Source organism: Oncorhynchus kisutch, linkage group LG9 (genome assembly GCF_002021735.2).
Source record: "Oncorhynchus kisutch isolate 150728-3 linkage group LG9, Okis_V2, whole genome shotgun sequence".
NCBI lineage: Eukaryota > Metazoa > Chordata > Actinopteri > Salmoniformes > Salmonidae > Oncorhynchus > Oncorhynchus kisutch.
This window is the reverse complement of record NC_034182.2, coordinates 45,624,332-45,649,444: the sequence shown is the minus strand read 5'-3', so window position 1 is coordinate 45,649,444 and position 25,113 is coordinate 45,624,332. Positions and strand designations below refer to the sequence as shown.

Below are 25,113 nucleotides of genomic sequence, written 5' to 3'. Positions count from 1 at the left end.
TCTGTCTGTCTGTGTCTGTTTGTCTGTGTGTGTGTGTGTGTGTGTGTGTGTGTGTCTGTCTGTCTGTCTGTGAGTGTCTGTGTGTCTGTTTGTGTCTGTCTGTCTGTTTGTCTGTCTGTGAGTGTCTGTGTGTGTCTGTGAGTGCGTGTGCATGCTTTACCCGCGATACACACACACCTTCAAACAATAACACCTGGATTCAGGAGACTGACCAAGAGGCCTGCAGTCTGACCAGACAGTTCTGAGCCATCACTCACTCACTCACTCACTGAAGCACGCGCGCACACACACACACACACACAGTGAGTTCTGCTGGGACAGGTCTGAGAATCCCAGAGGTGTGTGAAGGACTGTGTGGAATGCTGTGCATATGCAGAAAGAGAACTGTCAACTTAACCATGACCATTCTTTAATAAATATTGGACACGTTTTAGTGGGAATAAAATATAAATTACCTACAATTTAACAACAAATAATTTAACGGAAAATTTGTAGGAAAAGTGTATACTAGTTTGTAATTGGTGTTGTCAAAATATTAACACTTCTAATGCTGTTAGATCGCCAAAACCAAGAGAGCAAAAAACTTCCTCAAGAGAATGCCAGGACGTTGTTTGCAGCAGCATGATACAATTGCGCCCTATGTAAATCCCCGTGTGCTTCTGAGAGTCCGCTGACCCATTCATCAGGACACAACGGTGTGCAACGTTTAATTAATAGGGTAATGGTGCTGTACTGAACGACCAGTTGTTCTGAACGACCAGTTGAAAATCGTTGTAATTAAGGTGACCGGAGGGGACTGGTCTAGAGTGCTGCTGTACGAATTTTGCTGCAGCCTACGAGACTGTTGAATAAATGTTTTTTTTGGGGGGGGGAAAGGGGCCTTCAGTACTCTACATAACAGAATGAAACGTTGAGTGAACTGAACGCAGCCCGGATTTTCTCTGCCTGAATGAGGAAGTCCGGAGGGGTGGGCGCGACACCGTATATAATCGCGCGACTGCTCTTCCTCCTGCTTCACTCCCTGGTCCCTGCGAGCCGCTCAGGTAAGAACTTTATGGTTCTCCACATTGGCCTACACGTCTTTATGACTATTTGTTCTCTTTGGTGATTTGTGTTACATTCTACCTTTTAATCCCACTGTGAAGATTTTATGCAGTAGCCTCTGAATGTTGAGAATGTTGGTTCCTCTTCTCCCTCTCCCTCTCGTCCACCCCACCTCTCTTCTCCCTCTCGTCCACCCCACCTCTCTTCTCCCTCTCGTCCACCCCACCTCTCTTCTCCCTCTCGTCCACCCCACCTCTCTTCTCCCTCTCGTCCACCCCACCTCTCTTCTCCCTCTCGTCCACCCCACCTCTCTTCTCCCTCTCGTCCACCCCACCTCTCTTCTCCCTCTCGTCCACCCCACCTCTCTTCTCCCTCTCGTCCACCCCACCTCTCTTCTCCCTCTCGTCCACCCCACCTCTCTTCTCCCTCTCGTCCACCCCACCTCTCTTCTCCCTCTCGTCCACCCCACCTCTCTTCTCCCTCTCGTCCACCCCACCTCTCTTCTCCCTCTCGTCCACCCCACCTCTCTTCTCCCTCTCGTCCACCCCACCTCTCTTCTCCCTCTCGTCCACCCCACCTCTCTTCTCCCTCTTGTCCACACCACCTCTCTTCTCCATCTCCCCCTAGTCTATAGGTGTTTATAGTCAAATCAGTGCTGTAGAACCATGGCGTGGGATGGCTATATAACCAACCTGATGGCGGGAACACCTCCCTTTGTGCAAGAGGCAGCGATCTGTGGTTCTGATGCGGGGAAGGAGTCGGTCTGGGCAGCAACACCTGGAGGTCAACTGGCTGGTGTGACGGTAAGTAGGCTAGCTAACGTGTGTGTGTGTGGTGTACCTAGTCATAGGTGTTTAATTGTGCCGGCTGTTGACTAGTTTGGGGGTTTGATGTTTCCTGGCAGCTCTGACATCAGGGGTGTGTTTTTCTGTAGTTGACCAACCAGGGAGTAGCCAACTGACAGGGAGGGGTGGAGAGAGAGAATTGCATTACTTTGACAATGTTAACATGTGTTTCCCATGCCAATAGAGCCCTTGAATTCAATTGGAGGGGGCAATTTTGACACGGTCACATCAACAAGCAGTTGGTTCTGGTTCTTTATAAACAGTATAGAATATTTTGTCAAGTTCTTACTCTCTGTGACCTTGTATTGTGAGGACTCTCCTGACTTCTGGCAAAAGTGTTCAAATGAGACTGGCATTACTTAACTATTCATACTGCAGAATGGTGTCTGTGCTAGTTCCGTGTTTTCAGTTAGATTCTCAGCTCCTTATTTGGTCATGTTGCACACAGCAACTTGAGACACACACACACACACACACACACACACACACCGCAACATATAGGAAGTGAAGAGAGCCTCTTCTGAGCCACTTCCCCCATCGAGAACGTCTGCCACACACACCTACAGCCAGTCACATGAGGAGCATGAAGATGTGTGTGTGTGTGTCACAGACATTTTCAGGGTTTGGAAAGCTCAGGGTGGTGGGTGTGGTGTTTGTAAACAAACCTGCAGTCTTTCTCCAGAATGCTCTAACTCTGTCCACACACACACAAGCGCACGCGTGCACACGCACACAAATGATTGAGCAAACAGTAGGCATGCAGATTACCCAAGAGGAGAGAGGGAGACATTGTGGTAGAAGAGAATCATTGTCAATGTCCAGAGTTTCTTTGACAGTTTCTCTGAAGCAGGCAAGTCTCTCCCCCTCCCCTTCTCCCTCTTTCTCTCTTCTCTCGCTCTTTCTTCTCTCTCCCTCCTCTCTGATCTCTTCCCCCTCTCTCTCGCTCTCTCTCGTGGTTACATTTTCAGGAAGTCAGTTGAACTCTGAAGACAACATTGTGTGTTTTGAGGACAAGTCAGTACTTGTGCAGAGTTCTCCTCTCTTTCCCCTGTCAGGACTTGCATATTCTTTCTCTCTCTCTCCATTTTGTTTTTCTTTCTTTCTCTCTCGCTCTTTCCACCTCTTCTCTCAATCTCTCTGTTGCGTGTGCGCGTGTCTGTGAGTGTACATGCTATCACGCGTGTGTGTTTGTGACCACTTCCTCTCAGTGCTGAAGTGATCTCTAGGCTGTTGGTAGTAACATAGTGGTGAAATACTGTCTCTTAGTGGTGAAGTGCAGTACCACTGGAGATAGATGGACTATAGCTAACTCAGGGGCATTGTGGTTAAAGACTGGTAGGTTGGGGGTTTCATCCCCAGTTAAATTATCCACACTGACAATACCAAACACGTTTCGCAGGCATTTTGCTGATATCGTTCATTATGATAAGTAGCTTGTAGTAGAGAAATGTGAAGTTTGAAATGAAAAAGTTAGCCCTTTATGGCTGTTAATGGGACAATTGATGGCTACAACCGTCCAACTAGTAGTACTAGTTTAAAGGAGAATAACAAACTGCTTCACATGAATGTTTTAAACTTCTCCTTCCTTATCGCATCAATTCACAAAATGTATCCTGATATGGATTTTTGTCCCAGCTCTGTTAGGGAGATCGATTAGTGGTAAGGCACTTCCTTAGACTAGTGTCCTGTCCAGGGGTGTCCTGGTACATCAAGCTGTCTCTCTACAGAAACAGGAGATATACTAGTGTCCTGTCCAGGGGGTGTCCTGGTACATCAAGCTCTCACTACAGAAACAGGAGATATACTAGTGTCCTGTCCAGGGGGTGTCCTGGTACATGAAGCTGTCTCACTACAGAAACAGGAGATAGACTAGTGTCCTGTCCAGGGGGTGTCCTGGTACATCAAGCTGTCTCACTACAGAAACAGGAGATAGACTGCTGCCTTATGGGCAGTTCTGGCTGGGACAAGGCTTACTTAGCTATAGCAAAACCTTTACACATATTTAGTTTGTGTGTTTGTGTATCGGGTCTAAGCTGGAGGTTCAGGATGGGACATGACTGGACTGGAAGTGTTGGAATTCCTTAGCTGGAAATCTGGGACATTTTGGGGGGAGGGGAGAGAGGGAGAGTTAGAGAGAAAGGTGAGGGGGGGGTAGAGGGAGAAGAAGAAGAAGAGATTGATGGGAGTGAAAAGTTTGAATCTTTCTAAAAACAAATAGCAGGAACTTGTTTGAGCATGTACTATATATTTTCCTGTCTCCCCTCTCTGAGGGTGTGTATCATTAAAACATGTTCATATATACTGTATCATAAGAAATACTGCAGTCATCCACGAGATATTTTTCTCGTTACATAGATTATGTAAATACGCTAGTTAATGTACTTTAGGGTATGTGTGCCGAATGACACCATATTTCCTATTTAGTCATTTTGACCAGGGTCCGTGAGGCTGTAGGCGACGGGGTCCGTGAGGCTGTAGGCGACGGGGTCCGTGAGGCTGTTTGCACACCAGTGAGTTGAGTTAACTTTGTAGTGCGTCTAGCTCAGGGCTGCCCAACCCTGTTCCTGGAGAATTTAGTACATCTGATTGTACTTATTAGCTGACCCTGACCTTTATTAGCTGACCTTTTTTAGCTGACCCTGACCTTTTATTAGCTGACCCTGACCTTTTATTAGCTGACCCTGACCTTTATTAGCTGACCTTTATTAGCTGACCCTGACCTTTATTAGCTGACCCTGACCTTTATTAGCTGACCCTGACCTTTATTAGCTGACCCTGACCTTTATTAGCTGACCCTGGCCTTTATTAGCTGACCCTGGCCTTTATTAGCTGACCCTGGCCTTTATTAGCTGGCCTTTATTAGCTGACCCTGGCCTTTATTAGCTGACCTTTATTAGCTGACCCTGAGCTTTATTAGCTGACCTTTATTAGCTGACCCTGAGCTTTATTAGCTGACCCTGAGCTTTATTAGCTGACCCTGAGCTTTATTAGCTGACCCTGAGCTTTATTAGCTGACCCTGAGTTGTATTAGCTGACCCTGAGTTGTATTAGCTGACCCTGAGTTGTATTAGCTGACCCTGAGTTGTATTAGCTGACCCTGAGTTGTATTAGCTGACCCTGAGTTGTATTAGCTGACCCTGAGTTGTATTAGCTGACCCTGAGTTGTATTAGCTGACCCTGAGTTGTATTAGCTGACCCTGAGTTGTATTAGCTGACCCTGAGTTGTATTAGCTGACCCTGAGTTGTATTAGCTGACCCTGAGTTGTATTAGCTGACCCTGAGTTGTATTAGCTGACCCTGAGTTGTATTAGCTGACCCTGAGTTGTATTAGCTGACCCTGAGTTGTATTAGCTGACCCTGAGTTGTATTAGCTGACCCTGAGTTGTATTAGCTGACCCTGAGTTGTATTAGCTGACCCTGAGTTGTATTAGCTGACCCTGAGTTGTATTAGCTGACCCTGAGTTGTATTAGCTGACCCTGAGTTGTATTAGCTGACCCTGAGTTGTATTAGCTGACCCTGAGTTGTATTAGCTGACCCTGAGTTGTATTAGCTGACCCTGAGTTGTATTAGCTGACCCTGAGTTGTATTAGCTGACCCTGAGTTGTATTAGCTGACCCTGAGTTGTATTAGCTGACCCTGAGTTTTATTAGCTGACCCTGACCTTGGTTGTGTTCCCCTACTCGGACTTTGCATTCATCAACCAATGGTTGTGCCATGTCATCGACAGTGCAGTCAGACACCAGATTGCTGTAACATTATGTGTTTAGCTGATAGGTAAAATACCTATCCAGGCGTAAGATCTCGAATGTGTCAGCAACATCTAAGCAGGGAAACAACCCTTGTCTAGCTGAATCAGATTCGTTAGGTTATGGTTGGACTAACCCTACAGTACAGGAGGGTAGATCTCCAGGAACAGGGTAGATCTCCAGGAACAGGGTAGATCTCCAGGAACAGGGTAGATCTCCAGGAACAGGGTAGATCTCCAGGAACAGGGTAGATCTCCAGGAACAGGGTAGATCTCCAGGAACAGGGTAGATCTCCAGGAACAGGGTAGATCTCCAGGAACAGGGTAGATCTCCAGGAACAGGGTAGATCTCCAGGAACAGGGTAGGGTAGATCTCCAGGAACAGGGTAGGGTAGATCTCCAGGAACAGGGTAGGGTAGATCTCCAGGAACAGGGTAGGGTAGATCTCCAGGAACAGGGTAGGGTAGATCTCCAGGAACAGGGTAGGGTAGATCTCCAGGAACAGGGTAGGGTAGATCTCCAGGAACAGGGTAGGGTAGATCTCCAGGAACAGGGTAGGGTAGATCTCCAGGAACAGGGTAGGGTAGATCTCCAGGAACAGGGTAGGGTAGATCTCCAGGAACAGGGTAGGGTAGATCTCCAGGAACAGGGTAGGGTAGATCTCCAGGAACAGGGTAGGGTAGATCTCCAGGAACAGGGTAGGGTAGATCTCCAGGAACAGGGTAGGGTAGATCTCCAGGAACAGGGTGGGGTAGATCCCCCCCAGGAACAGGGTGGGGTGGATCCCCCCCAGGAACAGGGTGGGGTAGATCTCCAGCTGTAGAATAACTCTACTACCACTAGGTGGCACTGCAGGGTGTTGACGGGAATAGAGACAGAGGAGTAGCAGTGGCAATGTGCATTGAATGTGACTGTTAGTGAAATGAGTGAGCTTCTGCATAGCTTGATGATGAGTTGATTAGTGAACTCAGCTGTGTAGTGCGAAGGCACAAACAAAAAGGTCCCTCTGTCACCCTCTCTCTAACTTTTCTACAATGTGTATACTGAATGTCTGTAGACCATTGAAATGTATGAGGGATGCAGCCAGTCCTCCAGGTTGTGCAGCAGCTCCTGCATTATTTGATGAGAACTCTGTGTCTGTGTGTTTTATGACAAAGTATTGATTCCCTCCCCCAGGTTGCAGAGATCAAGGCGATGATGTCATTGGATCGTTCTCCTCTCTTCGCCAGTGGTCTTCATCTCGGTGGGAACAAGTGTACTGTCCTGAGAGATAATCTCCACACTGAAGAGGACAACACTTTAGATGTTAAGATGAGGCCCACTGCTACTGATCCCCTTTCCTACAGCATCACCATCGCAAAGACTGTCCAGAGTACGAACCACACACACACACACACACACACGTCTTCTGTACATCGTCTGATGTTGTCCTGTATTGGATTATACCGTTTATTAGGGACACCACCCGGGACAGTTTTGGGGACACCACCCGGGACAGTTTTGGGGACACCACCCGGGACCGTTTTGGGGACACCACCCGGGACCGTTTGGGGACACCACCGGGACCGTTTTGGGGACACCACCCGGGACCGTTTTGGGGACACCACCCGGGACCGTTTTGGGGACACCACCCGGGACCGTTTTGGGGACACCACCCGGGACCGTTTTGGGGACACCACCCGGGACCGTTTTGGGGACACCACCCGGGACCGTTTTGGGGACACCACCCGGGACCGTTTTGGGGACACCACCCGGGACCGTTTTGGGGACACCACCCGGGACCGTTTTGGGGACACCACAGTTTTGGGGACCGTTTTGGGGACACCACAGTTTTGGGGACACCACCCGGGACAGTTTTGGGGACACAATAATATTTGTTCATATTGAAAAAGGTAATATGTTCTAAAGGAGTGTCTCTCTTTTTTTATCCCTCTCTCTCTTTCTATCCCTCTCTCTCTTTCTATCCCTCTCTCTCTCAGCTCTGATCATTGTTAAAGGGATGAAGGACATTCCTGGAGGAAAGATCAACATAAAGGCCTCCGACATGAAGACTTACCTGAGGAAGAATGGCTACTAACGCTTGACCCCTGACCCCGACACTCCCCTTAGATGCTGGTCTTGGTTCAGTTTAGCATTCCCCCACTAATGCTTAAGGTTAGGATTGGGGGAAGCTCATCTGTGCCTAGTGGAAATGTCATCCCAGCAGCCTCAGTGCCTTGTTGTTTTTGATGATGATGCTATGCAAATGATCAAACATGTGAAATTATCATAGTGGCAAATAAACAGATTTATTCTAAGAAAATATTTATTTTGACTACTGATTTAATTATTTATTGAGGAGAATGTACTTACTGTGATGTGTAGTTAAATCACTGTCTTTCTCTATATCCATATGTATAACCAGGTCACGCTGCAGTGTTCAACCTGGGGACTGTTAACCAACTCAACAGTTACATATGTACAGCTAACTACGTACAGTTTGGAAAGTATTCAGACCTCTTGAATTTTCCAGATTTTGTTACATTTCAGACTTATTTTAAAATTCATTTAATTGTTTTTCCCCCTCATCTGTCTACACTCAATACTACACTCAGTCTACATGAATGTATTAAATAAAACAATTGAAATATGACATTTACATAAGTATTCAAGCCATTTACTCAGTACTTCATTGAAGCATCTTTGGCAGCGATTACAGCCTTGAGTCTTCCTGGGTATGACGCTACAAGCTTGGCACACCTGTATTTGGGGAGTTTCTCCCATTATTTTCTGCAGATCCTCTCAAGCTCTGTCAGGTTGGATGGGGAGTGTTGCGGCACAGCTATTTTCAGGTCTCTCCAGAGATGTTCGATCGGGTTCAAGTCTGGGCTCTTGTGCTTAGGGTCGTTGCCCTGTTGGAAGGTGAACCTTCACCCCAGTCTGAGGTCCTGAGCGCTCTGGAGCAGGTTTTCATCAAGGATCTCTGTACTTTGCTCCATTCATCTTTCCCTTCATCCTGACTAGTCTCCCAGTCTCTGCGACTGAAAAACATTCCCACACCATGCTTCACCATAGGGATGGTGCCTTGTTTCCTCCAGACGTGATGCTTGGCATTCAGGCCAAAGAGTTCCATCTTGGTTTCATCAGACTAGAGAATCTTGTTTCTCATGGTCTGAGTCTTTTAGGTGCCTTTTGGCAAACACCAAACGGGCTGTCACGTGCCTTTTTACTGATGAGTGGCTTCTCAGGCCACTCTACCATTATGGCCTGATTGGTGGAGTGCTGCAGAGATGGTTGTCCTTCTGGAAGGTTCTCCCATCTACACAGAGGAACTCTGTAGCTGTAGCTGGACTCCAATTAAATTGTAGAAACATCTCAAGGATGATCAATGTAAACAGGATGCACCTGAGCTCAATGTCGAGTCTCATAGCAAAGAGTCTGAATACTGATGTACATAATGTCGAATCTCATAGCAAAGAGTCTGAATACTGATGTACATAATGTCGAGTCTCATAGCAAAGAGTCTGAATACTGATGGAAATAAAGTACATGTGTTTTTGTTTATTTAATACATTAGCAAACATCTCTAAAAACCTGTTTTTGCTTTGTCATTATGATGTATTGTTTGTAGATTGAGGAAAAATATTAATTTAATCCATTTTAGAATAAGGCTGTAACGTAACAAAATGTGGAAAAAGGCAAGGGGTCTGAATGCTTTCCGAATGCACTGTATCTCTGACGTATCTGTGTACCCATTTACACTCTGTAACAAACTACGTATATCTAAACTCAGCAACAAAAACACATCTTCACTGTCAACTGCGTTTATTTTCAGCAAACTTACTGGACTGCACCAGATTTGTCAGTTCTTGCTCTGAGATGTTAACCCACTCTTCCACCAAAGCACCTGCAAGTTCCCGGACATTTCTGGGGGGAATGGCCCTAGTCCTCACCCTCTTATCCAACAGGTCCCAGACGTGCTCAATGGGATTGAGTATCGGGCTCTTTGCTGGCCATGGCAGAACACTGACATTCCTGTCTTGCAGGAAATCATGCACAGAACAAGCAGTATGGCTGGTGGCATTGTCTTGCTGGAGGCTCATGTCAGAATGAGCCTGCAGGAAGGGTACCACATGAGGGAGGAGGATGTCTTCCCTGTAACGCACAGCGTGGAGATTGCCTACAATGACAACAAGCTCAGTCCGATGATGCTGTGACACACCGCCCCAGACCATGACGGACCCTCTACCTCCAAATCGATCCCGCTCCAGAGATCAGGCCTCGGTGTAACGCTCATTCCTTCGACGATAAACTCGAATCCAACCATCACCCCCGGTGAGACAAGACCGCGACTCCTCAGTGAAGAGCATTTTCTGCCAGTCCTGTCTGGTCCAGCAACGGTGGGTTTGTGCCGATAGGAGACGTTGCCGGTGATGTCTGGTGAGGACCTTCCTTACAACAGGCCTACAAGCCCTCAGTCCAGCCTCTCTCAGCCTATTGCGGACAGTGAGCACTAATGGAGGGATTGGGCGTTCCTGCTGTAACTCAGGCAGTTGTTGTTGCCATCCTGTACCTGTCCCGCAGGTGTGATGTTCGGATCGACCGATCCTGTGCAGGTGTTACACGTGGTCTGCCACTGCGAGGACGATCAGCTGTCCGTCCCGTCTCCCTGTAGCGCTGTCTTCGGTGTCTCACATTGCAGACATTGCACTTTATTGACCTGCCACATCTGCAAGTCCTCATGCCTCCTTGCAGCATGCCTAAGGCACGTTCACACAGATGAGAAGGGACCCTGGGCATCTTTCTTTTGGTGTTTTTCAGAGTCAGTAGAAAGGCCTCTTTAGTGTCCTAAGTGTTCATAACTGTGACCTTAATTGCCTACCGTCTGTAAGTTGTTAGTGTCTTAACGACCGTTGCACAGGTGCGTGTTCATTAATTGTTTATGGTTCATTGAACAAGCATGAGAAAGTGTTTAAACCCATTACAATGAAGAGCTGTGAAGTTATTTGGATTTTTACGAATTATCTTTGAAAGACAGGGTCCTGAAAAAGGGACGTTACTTTTTTTGCTGAGTTTATCTACCCATTAACACCCTCTCTGTCTGTAACTAACTTCCTATCTCTATGTACCCATTAACACCCTCTCTGTCTGTAACTAACTACCTATCTCTATGTACCCATTAACACTCTCTCTGTCTAACTACCTATCTCCATGTACCCATTAACACCCTCTCTGTCTGTAACTAACTACATATCTCTATGTACCCATTAACACTCTCTCTGTCTGTAACTAACTACCTATCTCTATGTACCCATTAACACCCTCTCTGTCTGTAACTAACTACATATCTCTATTTACCCATTAACACTCTGTCTGTAACTAACTACATATCTCTATGTACCCATTAACACCCTCTCTGTCTGTAACTAACTACGTATCTCTGTACCCATTAACACTCTCTCAAAAACTCCCTAGAAAGGCCAAAACCTAGGAAGAAACCTAGAGAGGAACCAGGCTATGTGGGGTGGCCAGTCCTCTTCTGGCTGTGCCGGGTGGAGATTATAACAGAACATGGCCAAGATGTTCAAATGTTCATAAATGACCAGCATGGTCAAATAATAATAAGGCAGAACAGTTGAAACTGGAGCAGCAGCACAGTCAGGTGGACTGGGGACGGCAAGGAGTCATCATGTCAGGTAGTCCTGGGGCATGGTCCTAGGGCTCAGGTCCTCCAAGAGAGAGAAAGAAAGAGAGAAGGAGAGAATTAGAGAAAGCACACTTAGATTCACACAGGACACCGAATAGGACAGGAGAAGTACTCCAGATATAACAAACTGACCCTAGCCCCCCGACACATAAACTACTGCAGCATAAATACTGGAGGCTGAGACAGGAGGGGTCAGGACTAACTAACTACGTATCTCTATGTACCCATTAACACTCTCTCTGTCTGTAACTAACTACATATCTCTATGTACCCATTAACACTCTCTCTGTCTAACTACCTACATATCTCTATGTACCCATTAACACTCTCTCTGTCTGTAACTAACTACATATCTCTATGTACCCATTAACACTCTCTCTGTCTGTAACTAACTACATATCTCTATGTACCCATTAACACTCTCTCTGTCTGTAACTAACTACCTATATATATGTACCCATTAACACCCCCTCTGTCTAACTACCTATCTCTATGTACCCAGTAACACTCTCTCTGTCTGTAACTAACTATGTATCTCTATGTACCCATTAACACTCTCTCTGTCTAACTACCTATCTCTATGTACCCATTAACACCCTCTCTGTCTGTAACTAACTACCTATCTCTATGTACCCATTAACACTTGCTCTGTCTGTAACTAACTACATATCTCTATGTACCCATTAACACTCTCTCTGTCTGTAACTAACTACATATCTCTATGTACCCATTAACACTCTCTCTATCTGTAACTAACTATGTATCTCTATGTACCCATTAACACTCTCTCTGTCTAACTACCTATCTCTATGTACCCATTAACACCCTCTCTGTCTGTAACTAACTACATATCTCTATGTACCCATTAACACTCTCTCTGTCTGTAACTAACTATGTATCTCTATGTACCCATTAACACCCTCTCTGTCTGTAACTAACTACGTATCTCTATGTACCCATTAACACCCTCTCTGTCTGTAACTAACTACGTATCTCTCTGTGAAGTATTTAACTATCTGGTCACAGGAGGGTTAAATATATTTTTGTACCCAGTAGTAAAGGGTAGGGGTGCTGCTGAGGGGACTGGCAAAGGGTAAGAGTGTGTGTGTGTGTGTTGGCCTTTCTCGCACCAAGTACAGTACAGTGAAACGGGTACATGATTGTGTGTTTGTCGGGTAGCTGGCCTTTTACTGTGAACCCAGAGCAGCTCACATTTCACCTTTAGCTGAACCTTGACCTTTACACCTTAGCTGGAAAGCTAGGGAGCATCTGACATGAGGAGAGGAGAGAATGAATGAACGAATAGTTATTGGAAAAGTGATTTAGTCTATAACTAAATTGCTTTAAGGGATGGATTCAAAGTGTAGGCCTGCTGTACTGTTGACCATGTGCCTCTTAAAGGCGGCCTGAGAGGCAGACATTTTTGCTTCGTGAACCACCAATTGAGGTGTCTTTTGAGTTGCGACCCACCATAAGGGTTGAGAGGTGAAAAAACACACCAAAGAATAAATAAAGAGATATCATCTTGGCCGCAGACAGAGAATGTTGCAGTTTTAAAGCTAATCTTGTTTAATTCTACACATTGGCAAGGCAGTGTTCTAATGGCGTGTTGTAATGCAGTGTTCTAATGGCGTGTTGTAATGCAGTGTTCTAATGGTGTGTTGTAATGCAGTGTTCTAATGGCGTGTTGTAATGAGGTGTTCTATTGGTGTGTTGTAATGCAGTGTTCTAATGGCGTGTTGTAATGAGGTGTTCTAATGGTGTGTTGTAATGCAGTGTTCTAATGGTGTGTTGTAATGAGGTGTTGTAATGGTGTGTTGTAATGCAGTGTTCTAATGGCGTGTTGTAATGCTGTGTTCTAATGGCGTGTTGTAATGCAGTGTTCTAATGGCGTGTTGTAATGCAGTGTTCTAATGGCGTGTTGTAATGAGGTGTTCTATTGGTGTGTTGTAATGCAGTGTTCTAATGGCGTGTTGTAATGCAGTGTTCTAATGGTGTGTTGTAATGCAGTGTTCTAATGGTGTGTTGTAATGAGGTGTTGTAATGCAGTGTTCTAATGGCGTGTTGTAATGCAGTGTTCTAATGGCGTGTTGTAATGCAGAGTTCTAATGGTGTGTTGTAATGCAGTGTTCTAATGGTGTGTTGTAATGAGGTGTTGTAATGGTGTGTTGTAATGCAGTGTTCTAATGGCGTGTTGTAATGAGGTGTTGTAATGGCGTGTTCTAATCGCGTGTTGTAATGCGGTGTTCTAATGGCGTGTTGTAATGAGGTGTTGTAATGCAGTGTTCTAATGGCGTGTTGTAATGCTGTGTTCTAATGGCGTGTTGTAATGCAGTGTTCTAATGGCGTGTTGTAATGGCGTGTTGTAATGATGTGTTGTAATACAGTGTTCTAATGCAGTGTTGTAATGAGGTGTTGTAATGAGGTGTTGTACTGCCGTGTTCTAATGGCGTGTTGTAATGAGGTGTTGTACTGCCGTGTTCTAATGCCGTGTTCTAATGCCATGTTCTAATACAGTGTTTTAATGCCATGTTCTAACACCGTGTTCTAATACAGTGTTTCAATGCCGTGTTCTAATACAGTGTTCTAGTGCAGTGTTCTAATACAGTGTTCTAGTGCAGTGTTCTAATGCCGTGTTCTAATGGTTTGTTCTAATGGCGTGTTGTAATGCAGTGTTCTAGTGCCGTGTTCTAATGCCGTGTTCTAATGCAGTGTTCTAATGCCGTATTCTAATGCAGTGTTCTAATAGTGTTCTAATGCCGTGTTCTAATGCCGTGTTCTAATACAGTATTCTAATGCCGTGTTCTCATGCAGTGTTCTAATGCCGTGTTCTAATGCAGTGTTCTAATGCAGTGTTCTAATGCCGTGTTCTAATGCCGTGTTCTAATACAGTGTTTTAATGCCATGTTCTAACACCGTATTCTAATACAGTGTTTCAATGCCGTGTTCTAATGCAGTGTTCTAATGCTGTGTTATAGTGCCGTGTTCTAATGCCGTGTTCTAATACAGTGTTCTAATGCCGTGTTCTAATACAGTGTTCTAATGCCGTGTTCTAATGCAGTGGTCTAATGCCGTGTTCTAATGCCGTGTTCTAATGCAGTGTTCTAATGCCATGTTCTAACACCGTGTTCTAGTGCAGTGTTCTAATGCCGTGTTCTAATGGTTTGTTCTAATGGCGTGTTGTAATGGCGTGTTGTAATGCAGTGTTCTAGTGCCGTATTCTAATGCAGTGTTCTAATACAGTGTTCTAAATCCGTGTTCTAATGTCGTGTTCTAATACAGTATTCTAATGCCGTGTTCTAATGCCGTGTTCTAATACAGTGTTCTAATGCCGTGTTCTAATGCCGTGTTCTAATACATTGTTTGAATGCCATGTTCTAACACCGTGTTCTAATATAGTGTTCCAATGCCGTGTTCCAAAGCCGTGTTCTAATGCAGTGTTCTAATGCTGTGTTATAGTGCCGTGTTCTAATGCAGTGTTATAGTGCCGCGTTCTAATGCCGCGTTCTAATGCCGTGTTCTAATACAGTGTTCTAATGCCGTGTTCTAATGCAGTGGTCTAATGCCGTGTTCTAATGCCGTGTTCTAATGCAGTGTTCTAATGCCATGTTCTAACACCGTGTTCTAGTGCAGTGTTCTAATGCCGTGTTCTAATGGTTTGTTCTAATGGCGTGTTGTAATGGCGTGTTGTAATGCAGTGTTCTAGTGCCGTATTCTAATGCAGTGTTCTAATACAGTGTTCTAAATCCGTGTTCTAATGTCGTGTTCTAATACAGTATTCTAATGCCGTGTTCTAATGCCGTGTTCTAATACAGTGTTCTAATGCCGTGTTCTAATACATTGTTTGAATGCCATGTTCTAACACCGTGTTCTAATATAGTGTTCCAATGCCGTGTTCCAATGCCGTGTTCTAATGCAGTGTTCTAATGCTGTGTTATAGTGCCGTGTTCTAATGCAGTGTTATAGTGCCGTGTTCTAATGCCGCGTTCTAATGCCGTGTTCTAATACAGTGTTCTAATGCCGTGTTCTAATGCCGTGTTCTAATGCCGTGTTCTAATGCAGTGTTCTAATGCAGTGGTCTAATGCCGTGTTCTAATGCCGTGTTCTAATGCCGTGTTCTAATGCCGTGTTCTAATGCAGTGGTCTAATGCCGTGTTCTAATGCCGTGTTCTAATGCCGTGTTCTAATGCAGTGTTCTAATGCAGTGTTCTAATGCCGTGTTCTAATGCCGTGTTCTAATGCCGTGTTCTAATGCAGTGGTCTAATGCAGTGGTCTAATGCAGTGTTCTAATGCCGTGTTCTAATGCAGTGTTCTAATGCCGTGTTCTAATGCAGTGTTCTAATGCTGTGTTATAGTGCCGTGTTCTAATGCAGTGTTCTAATGCCGTGTTCTAAATCCGTGTTATAGTGCCGTGTTCTAATGCCGTGTTCTAATGCCTTGTTGTAGTGCCGTGTTCTAATGCAGTGTTCTAATGCCGTGTTATAGTGCCGTGTTCTAATGCAGTGTTCTAATGTCGTGTTATAGTGGCGTGTTCTAATGCAGTGTTCTAATGCCGTGTTATAGTGGCGTGTTCTAATGCAGTGTTCTAATGTCGTGTTATAGTGGCGTGTTCTAATGCCGTGTTCTAATGCCTTGTTGTAGTGCCGTGTTCTAATGCCGTGTTCTAATGCCTTGTTGTAGTGCCGTGTTCTAATGCCGTGTTCTAATGCCTTGTTGTAGTGCTGTGTTCTAATGCAGTGTTCTAATGTCGTGTTGTAGTGCCGTGTTCTAATGCAGTGTTCTAATGCCGTGTTGTAGTGCCGTGTTCTAATGCAGTGTTCTAATGCCGTGTTATAGTGGCGTGTTCTAATGCAGTGTTCTAATGCAGTGTTCTAATGCCGTGTTCTAATGCCTTGTTATAGTGCCGTGTTCTAATGCAGTGTTATAGTGGCGTGTTATAGTGCCATGTTCTAATGCAGTGTTCTAATGCCGTGTTCTAATGCAGTGTTCTAATGCAGTGTTCTAATGCCGTGTTATAGTGGCGTGTTCTAATGCAGTGTTCTAATGCAGTGTTCTAATGCCGTGTTATAGTGCCGTGTTCTAATGCAGTGTTATAGTGCCGTGTTATAGTGCCGTGTTCTAATGCAGTGTTCTAATGCCGTGTTATAGTGGCGTGTTCTAATGCAGTGTTCTAATGCAGTGTTCTAATGCAGTGTTCTAATGCCGTGTTATAGTGGCGTGTTCTAATGCAGTGTTCTAATGCAGTGTTCTAATGCCGTGTTATAGTGGCGTGTTCTAATGCAGTGTTCTAATGCAGTGTTCTAATGCCGTGTTATAGTGCCGTGTTCTAATGCAGTGTTCTAATGCAGTGTTCTAATGCCTTGTTATAGTGCTGTAACATTATAAAAACATCAATGGGGGCCTGATTGTCTAGCTTTAATTCTGTTGTTGTAAATTCTCCAAGATTATAGGCTATTACTAAAAAATATATCAGTCCATTAGCTTTTCTACATACTTCTATTTGGGTTTAATCATTTAAGTTTAAACAAAGCGTTTTTCCCATCCCTTTTATGCATCCCCCATTTTTTTTTCAATACACAACATTTTTTCTCCTACGGCTCACTTGGACCTGTGCCCCGACCCACAGCTTAGGAAGCACTGCACTACAATATCACTACCTCTACCTGATTAGTGTGGGCTCCTGTACCCCAATAGTAAGTCTCCCTGCTCCTGAAGAGCTGCAGTAAGGCCTTGTGCAGGGTTTAGTTCCAATCAAGCACCACATCACCTCCCCAACTCAACTCATTGATCAATATCAGTGAATGGATGAATTATAATAACTGGTTTTCTAAGTCTACGTTCACTGTTAGAAATTTCAGAGGAACATTGCTGATCACCAAAACCATTGTTATATATTTTGCACTTAAACGCTCGTAATCTTAAAAATGTCAAAAACGTGCAGTATCAGCAGAACAAGAACTGGTCCAAAAGTAGAGCTGAATCCAGTCCTATAGTAGAGCTGAATCCATGTCTCAGTCCTAAAGTAGAGCTGTATCCACGTCTCAGTCCTGTAGTAGAGCTGAATCCATGTCTCAGTCCTATAGTAGAGCTGAATCCATGTATCAGTCCTGTAGTAGAGCTGTATCCATGTCTCAGTCCTGTAGAAGAGCTGTATCCATGTATCAGCCCTGTAGTAGAGCTGAATCCATGTATCAGTCCTGTAGTAGAGCTGTATCCATGTCTCAGTCCTGTAGTAGAGCTGTATCCTGTCCTAAAGTAGAGCTGTATCCATGTCTCAGTCCTAAAGTAGAGCTGTATCCATGTCTCAGTCCTGTAGTAGAGCTGTATCCATGTCTCAGTCCTGTAGTAGAGCTGTATCCATGTCTCAGTCCTGTAGTAGAGCTGTATCCATGTATCAGTCCTATAGTAGAGCTGAATCCATGTATCAGTCCTAAAGTAGAGCTGTATCCATGTATCAGTCCTGTAGTAGAGCTGTATCCATGTCTCAGTCCTGTAGTAGAGCTGTATCCATGTCTCAGTCCTGTAGTAGAGCTGTATCCATGTCTCAGTCCTGTAGTAGAGCTGTATCCATGTCTCAGTCCTGTAGTAGAGCTGTATCCATGTCTCAGTCCTAAAGTAGAGCTGTATCCATGTATCAGTCCTGTAGTAGAGCTGTATCCATGTCTCAGTCCTGTAGTAGAGCTGTATCAGTCCTGTAGTAGAGCTGTATCCATGTATCAGTCCTGTAGTAGAGCTGTATCCATGTCTCAGTCCTGTAGTAGAGCTGTATCCATGTCTCAGTCCTAAAGTAGAGCTGTATCCATGTGTCAGCCCTAAAGTAGAGCTGAATCCATGTGTCAGCCCTAAAGTAGAGCTGTATCCATGTATCAGTCCTAAAGTAGAGCTGTATCAGTCCTAAAGTAGAGCTGTATCCATGTCTCAGTCCTGTAGTAGAGCTGTATCCATGTCTCAGTCCTAAAGTAGAGCTGTATCCATGTCTCAGTCCTAAAGTAGAGCTGTATCCATGTATCAGTCCTAAAGTAGAGCTGTATCCATGTCTCAGTCCTGTAGTAGAGCTGTATCCATGTCTCAGTCCTAAAGTAGAGCTGTATCCATGTCTCAGTCCTGTAGTAGAGCTGTATCCATGTCTCAGTCCTGTAGTAGAGCTGTATCCATGTCTCAGTCCTGTAGTAGAGCTGTATCCAGTCCTAAAGCAGAGCTGTATCCGTGTATCAGTCCTGTAGTAGAGCTGTATCCATGTCTCAGCCCTAAAGTAGAGCTGTATCCATGTCTCAGTCCTAAAGTAGAGCTGTATCAGTCCTGTAGTAGAGCTGTATCCATGTCTCAGTCCTAAAGTAGAGCTGTATCCATGTATCAGTCCTAAAGTAGAGCTGTATCCATGTCTGTCCTAAAGTAGAGCTGTAAAAGTCCTAAAGTATAGCTGTATCCATGTATCAGTCCTAAAGTAGAGCTGTATCAGTCCTAAAGTAGAGCTGAAACCATTTCTCAGTCCTAAAGTAGAGCTGTATCCATGTATCAGTCCTAAAGTAGAGCTGTATCAGTCCTAAAGTAGAGCTGTATCCATGTATCAGTCCTAACGTAGAGCTGTATCAATGTCTCAGCCCTAAAGTAGAGCTGTATCCATGTCTCAGTCCTAAAGTAGAGCTGTATCAGTCCTGTAGTAGAGCTGTATCCATGTCTCAGTCCTAAAGTAGAGCTGTATCCATGTATCAGTCCTAAAGTAGAGCTGTATCCATGTCTGTCCTAAAGTAGAGCTGTAAAAGTCCTAAAGTATAGCTGTATCCATGTATCAGTCCTAAAGTAGAGCTGTATCAGTCCTAAAGTAGAGCTGAATCCATTTCTCAGTCCTAAAGTAGAGCTGTATCCATGTATCAGTCCTAAAGTAGAGCTGTATCCATGTATCAGTCCTAAAGTAGAGCTGTATCAGTCCTAAAGTAGAGCTGTATCCATGTATCAGTCCTAACGTAGAGCTGTATCAATGTCTCAGTCTTAAAGTAGAGCTGAATCCATGTATCAGCCCTAAAGTAGAGCTGTATCCATGTGTCAGCCCTAAAGTAGAGCTGTATCCATGTGTCAGCCCTAAAGTAGAGCTGTATCCATGTGTCAGCCCTAAAGTAGAGCTGTATCCATGTGTCAGCTCTAAAGTAGAGCTGTATCCATGTATCAGTCCTAAAGTAGAGCTGTATCCATGTCTCAGTCCTAAAGTAGAGCTGTATCCATGTCTCAGTCCTAAAGTAGAGCTGTATCCATGTCTCAGTCCTGTAGTAGAGCTGTATCCATGTCTCAGTCCTAAAGTAGAGCTGTATCCATGTCTCAGTCCTGTAGTAGAGCTGTATCAGTCCTAAAGTAGAGCTGTATCCATGTGTCAGCCCTAAAGTAGAGCTGTATCCATGTGTCAGTCCTGTAGTAGAGCTGTATCCATGTATCAGTCCTGTAGTAGAGCTGTATCCATGTATCAGTCCTGTAGTAGAGCTGTATCCATGTATCAGTCCTGTAGTAGAGCTGTATCCATGTCTCAGTCCTGTAGTAGAGCTGTATCCATGTCTCAGTCCTGTAGTAGAGCTGTATCCATGTATCAGTCCTAAAGTAGAGCTGTATCCATGTCTCAGTCCTGTAGTAGAGCTGTATCCATGTCTCAGTCCTGTAGTAGAGCTGTATCCATGTCTCAGTCCTAAAGTAGAGCTGTATCCATGTCTCAGTCCTAAAGTAGAGCTGTATCCATGTCTCAGTCCTAAAGTAGAGCTGTATCCATGTCTCAGTCCTAGAGTAGAGCTGTATCCATGTCTCAGTCCTAAAGTAGAGCTGTATCCATATATCAGTCCTATAGTAGAGCTGTATCCATGTATCAGTCCTGTAGTAGAGCTGTATCCATGTATCAGTCCTGTAGTAGAGCTGTATCCATGTATCAGTCCTGTAGTAGAGCTGTATCCATGTCTCAGTCCTAAAGTAGAGCTGTATCCATGTCTCAGTCCTGTAGTAGAGCTGTATCCATGTATCAGTCCTGTAGTAGAGCTGTATCCATGTCTCAGTCCTAAAGTAGAGCTGTATCCATGTCTCAGTCCTGTAGTAGAGCTGTATCCATGTCTCAGTCCTGTAGTAGAGCTGTATCAGTCCTAAAGTAGAGCTGTATCAGTCCTAAAGTAGAGCTGTATCCATGTATCAGTCCTGTAGTAGAGCTGTATCCATGTATCAGTCCTGTAGTAGAGCTGTATCCATGTATCAGTCCTGTAGTAGAGCTGTATCCATGTATCAGTCATGTAGTAGAGCTGTATCCATGTCTCAGTCCTGTAGTAGAGCTGTATCCATGTCTCAGTCCTAAAGTAGAGCTGTATCCATGTGTCAGCCCTAAAGTAGAGCTGAATCCATGTGTCAGCCCTAAAGTAGAGCTGTATCCATGTATCAGTCCTAAAGTAGAGCTGTATCAGTCCTAAAGTAGAGCTGTATCCATGTCTCAGTCCTGTAGTAGAGCTGTATCCATGTCTCAGTCCTAAAGTAGAGCTGTATCCATGTCTCAGTCCTAAAGTAGAGCTGTATCCATGTATCAGTCCTAAAGTAGAGCTGTATCCATGTCTCAGTCCTGTAGTAGAGCTGTATCCATGTCTCAGTCCTAAAGTAGAGCTGTATCCATGTCTCAGTCCTGTAGTAGAGCTGTATCCATGTCTCAGTCCTGTAGTAGAGCTGTATCCATGTCTCAGTCCTGTAGTAGAGCTGTATCCAGTCCTAAAGCAGAGCTGTATCCGTGTATCAGTCCTGTAGTAGAGCTGTATCCATGTCTCAGCCCTAAAGTAGAGCTGTATCCATGTCTCAGTCCTAAAGTAGAGCTGTATCAGTCCTGTAGTAGAGCTGTATCCATGTCTCAGTCCTAAAGTAGAGCTGTATCCATGTATCAGTCCTAAAGTATAGCTGTATCCATGTATCAGTCCTAAAGTAGAGCTGTATCAGTCCTAAAGTAGAGCTGAAACCATTTCTCAGTCCTAAAGTAGAGCTGTATCCATGTATCAGTCCTAAAGTAGAGCTGTATCAGTCCTAAAGTAGAGCTGTATCCATGTATCAGTCCTAACGTAGAGCTGTATCAATGTCTCAGCCCTAAAGTAGAGCTGTATCCATGTCTCAGTCCTAAAGTAGAGCTGTATCAGTCCTGTAGTAGAGCTGTATCCATGTCTCAGTCCTAAAGTAGAGCTGTATCCATGTATCAGTCCTAAAGTAGAGCTGTATCCATGTCTGTCCTAAAGTAGAGCTGTAAAAGTCCTAAAGTATAGCTGTATCCATGTATCAGTCCTAAAGTAGAGCTGTATCAGTCCTAAAGTAGAGCTGAATCCATTTCTCAGTCCTAAAGTAGAGCTGTATCCATGTATCAGTCCTAAAGTAGAGCTGTATCCATGTATCAGTCCTAAAGTAGAGCTGTATCAGTCCTAAAGTAGAGCTGTATCCATGTATCAGTCCTAACGTAGAGCTGTATCAATGTCTCAGTCTTAAAGTAGAGCTGAATCCATGTATCAGCCCTAAAGTAGAGCTGTATCCATGTGTCAGCCCTAAAGTAGAGCTGTATCCATGTGTCAGCCCTAAAGTAGAGCTGTATCCATGTGTCAGCTCTAAAGTAGAGCTGTATCCATGTATCAGTCCTAAAGTAGAGCTGTATCCATGTCTCAGTCCTAAAGTAGAGCTGTATCCATGTCTCAGTCCTAAAGTAGAGCTGTATCCATGTCTCAGTCCTGTAGTAGAGCTGTATCCATGTCTCAGTCCTAAAGTAGAGCTGTATCCATGTCTCAGTCCTGTAGTAGAGCTGTATCAGTCCTAAAGTAGAGCTGTATCCATGTGTCAGCCCTAAAGTAGAGCTGTATCCATGTGTCAGTCCTGTAGTAGAGCTGTATCCATGTATCAGTCCTGTAGTAGAGCTGTATCCATGTATCAGTCCTGTAGTAGAGCTGTATCCATGTATCAGTCCTGTAGTAGAGCTGTATCCATGTCTCAGTCCTGTAGTAGAGCTGTATCCATGTCTCAGTCCTGTAGTAGAGCTGTATCCATGTATCAGTCCTAAAGTAGAGCTGTATCCATGTCTCAGTCCTGTAGTAGAGCTGTATCCATGTCTCAGTCCTGTAGTAGAGCTGTATCCATGTCTCAGTCCTAAAGTAGAGCTGTATCCATGTCTCAGTCCTAAAGTAGAGCTGTATCCATGTCTCAGTCCTAAAGTAGAGCTGTATCCATGTCTCAGTCCTAGAGTAGAGCTGTATCCATGTCTCAGTCCTAAAGTAGAGCTGTATCCATATATCAGTCCTGTAGTAGAGCTGTATCCATGTATCAGTCCTGTAGTAGAGCTGTATCCATGTATCAGTCCTGTAGTAGAGCTGTATCCATGTATCAGTCCTGTAGTAGAGCTGTATCCATGTCTCAGTCCTAAAGTATAGCTGTATCCATGTCTCAGTCCTGTAGTAGAGCTGTATCCATGTATCAGTCCTGTAGTAGAGCTGTATCCATGTCTCAGTCCTAAAGTAGAGCTGTATCCATGTCTCAGTCCTGTAGTAGAGCTGTATCCATGTCTCAGTCCTGTAGTAGAGCTGTATCAGTCCTAAAGTAGAGCTGTATCAGTCCTAAAGTAGAGCTGTATCCATGTATCAGTCCTGTAGTAGAGCTGTATCCATGTATCAGTCCTGTAGTAGAGCTGTATCCATGTATCAGTCCTGTAGTAGAGCTGTATCCATGTATCAGTCATGTAGTAGAGCTGTATCCATGTATCAGTCCTGTAGTAGAGCTGTATCCATGTATCAGTCCTGTAGTAGAGCTGTTTCGATGTCTCAGTCCTAAAGTAGAGCTGTATCCATGTATCAGTCCTGTAGTAGAGCTGTATCCATGTATCAGTCCTGTAGTAGAGCTGTATCCATGTCTCAGTCCTGTAGTAGAGCTGTATCCATGTATCAGTCCTGTAGTAGAGCTGTATCCATGTATCAGTCATGTAGTAGAGCTGTATCCATGTATCAGTCCTGTAGTAGAGCTGTATCCATGTATCAGTCCTGTAGTAGAGCTGTATCCATTTATCAGTCCTGTAGTAGAGCTGTATCCATGTCTCAGTCCTAAAGTAGAGCTGTATCCATGTCTCAGTCCTGTAGTAGAGCTGTATCCATGTATCAGTCCTGTAGTAGAGCTGTATCCATGTCTCAGTCCTAAAGTAGAGCTGTATCCATGTCTCAGTCCTGTAGTAGAGCTGTATCCATGTCTCAGTCCTGTAGTAGAGCTGTATCCTGTCCTAAAGCAGAGCTGTATCCATGTATCAGTCCTGTAGTAGAGCTGTATCCATGTCTCAGCCCTAAAGTAGAGCTGTATCCATGTCTCAGTCCTAAAGTATAGCTGTATCAGTCCTGTAGTAGAGCTGTATCCATGTCTCAGTCCTAAAGTAGAGCTGTATCCATGTATCAGTCCTAAAGTAGAGCTGTATCCATGTCTGTCCTAAAGTAGAGCTGTAAAAGTCCTAAAGTATAGCTGTATCCATGTATCAGTCCTAAAGTAGAGCTGTATCAGTCCTAAAGTAGAGCTGAATCCATTTCTCAGTCCTAAAGTAGAGCTGTATCCATGTATCAGTCCTAAAGTAGAGCTGTATCCATGTATCAGTCCTAAAGTAGAGCTGTATCAGTCCTAAAGTAGAGCTGTATCCATGTATCAGTCCTAACGTAGAGCTGTATCAATGTCTCAGTCTTAAAGTAGAGCTGAATCCATGTATCAGCCCTAAAGTAGAGCTGTATCCATGTGTCAGCCCTAAAGTAGAGCTGTATCCATGTGTCAGCCCTAAAGTAGAGCTGTATCCATGTGTCAGCCCTAAAGTAGAGCTGTATCCATGTATCAGTCCTAAAGTAGAGCTGTATCCATGTCTCAGTCCTAAAGTAGAGCTGTATCCATGTCTCAGTACTAAAGTAGAGCTGTATCCATGTCTCAGTCCTGTAGTAGAGTTGTATCCATGTCTCAGTCCTGTAGTAGAGCTGTATCCATGTATCAGTCCTAAAGTAGAGCTGTATCCATGTATCAGTCCTAAAGTAGAGCTGTATCCATGTATCAGTCCTAAAGTAGAGCTGTATCAGTCCTAAAGTAGAGCTGTATCCATGTATCAGTCCTAACGTAGAGCTGTATCAATGTCTCAGCCCTAAAGTAGAGCTGTATCCATGTCTCAGTCCTAAAGTAGAGCTGTATCAGTCCTGTAGTAGAGCTGTATCCATTTCTCAGTCCTAAAGTAGAGCTGTATCCATGTATCAGTCCTAAAGTAGAGCTGTATCCATGTCTGTCCTAAAGTAGAGCTGTAAAAGTCCTAAAGTAGAGCTGTATCCATGTATCAGTCCTAAAGTAGAGCTGTATCAGTCCTAAAGTAGAGCTGTATCCATGTCTCAGTCCTAAAGTAGAGCTGTATCCATGTCTCAGTCCTAAAGTAGAGCTGTATCCATGTCTCAGTCCTAAAGTAGAGCTGTATCAGTCCTGTAGTAGAGCTGTATCCATTTCTCAGTCCTAAAGTAGAGCTGTATCCATGTATCAGTCCTAAAGTAGAGCTGTATCCATGTCTGTCCTAAAGTAGAGCTGTAAAAGTCCTAAAGTATAGCTGTATCCATCTATCAGTCCTGTAGTAGAGCTGTATCCATGTATCAGTCATATTCATGTGTTCATATGAACCTCCCTGTAAGTCAACAGTAGGCCTACATGTTTTAATTTGAAGAAAAAAATCGGAATTATTATGTGATGCTCTTCAAATGATCTTACATACTGTTGAATTATTTGGAGAGAGAAACTCAAAACATTATATATTTATGAATCATA

General features: G+C 44.3%; 1 protein-coding gene across 2 annotated transcripts; it reads left to right on the top strand.

Annotated features, from left to right (window-relative positions):
* Positions 1 to 915: 915 nt before the first annotated feature.
* On the top strand, positions 916 to 7,943 carry pfn1 (profilin 1). 2 transcript variants are annotated; one of them, XM_031832703.1, is made up of 4 exons: positions 916 to 1,043; positions 1,672 to 1,847; positions 6,812 to 7,007; positions 7,615 to 7,943. In XM_031832703.1, the coding sequence occupies exons 2-4, from the start codon at positions 1,710 to 1,712 to the stop codon at positions 7,710 to 7,712; spliced, it is 432 nt and encodes a 143-aa protein (XP_031688563.1). In that variant the 5' UTR covers positions 916 to 1,043; positions 1,672 to 1,709; the 3' UTR covers positions 7,713 to 7,943. The 2 variants fall into 2 exon arrangements, with proteins under 2 accessions (XP_031688563.1, XP_031688564.1); XM_031832704.1 differs by having other exon boundaries at positions 1,017 to 1,043; positions 1,679 to 1,847.
* Positions 7,944 to 25,113: the final 17,170 nt, after the last annotated feature.

What these genes read in the sequence shown, in the direction of transcription:
- pfn1 (XM_031832703.1), top strand. Translation starts at nt 1,710, where the DNA reads ATGGCGTGGGATGGCTATATAACCAACCTGATGGCGGGAACACCTCCC. An exon ending in GTCAACTGGCTGGTGTGACG is followed by an intron (nt 1,848 to 6,811) that starts GTAAGTAGGCTA and finishes TCCCTCCCCCAG; the next exon opens with GTTGCAGAGATCAAGGCGAT. An exon ending in CATCGCAAAGACTGTCCAGA is followed by an intron (nt 7,008 to 7,614) that starts GTACGAACCACA and finishes TCTCTCTCTCAG; the next exon opens with CTCTGATCATTGTTAAAGGG.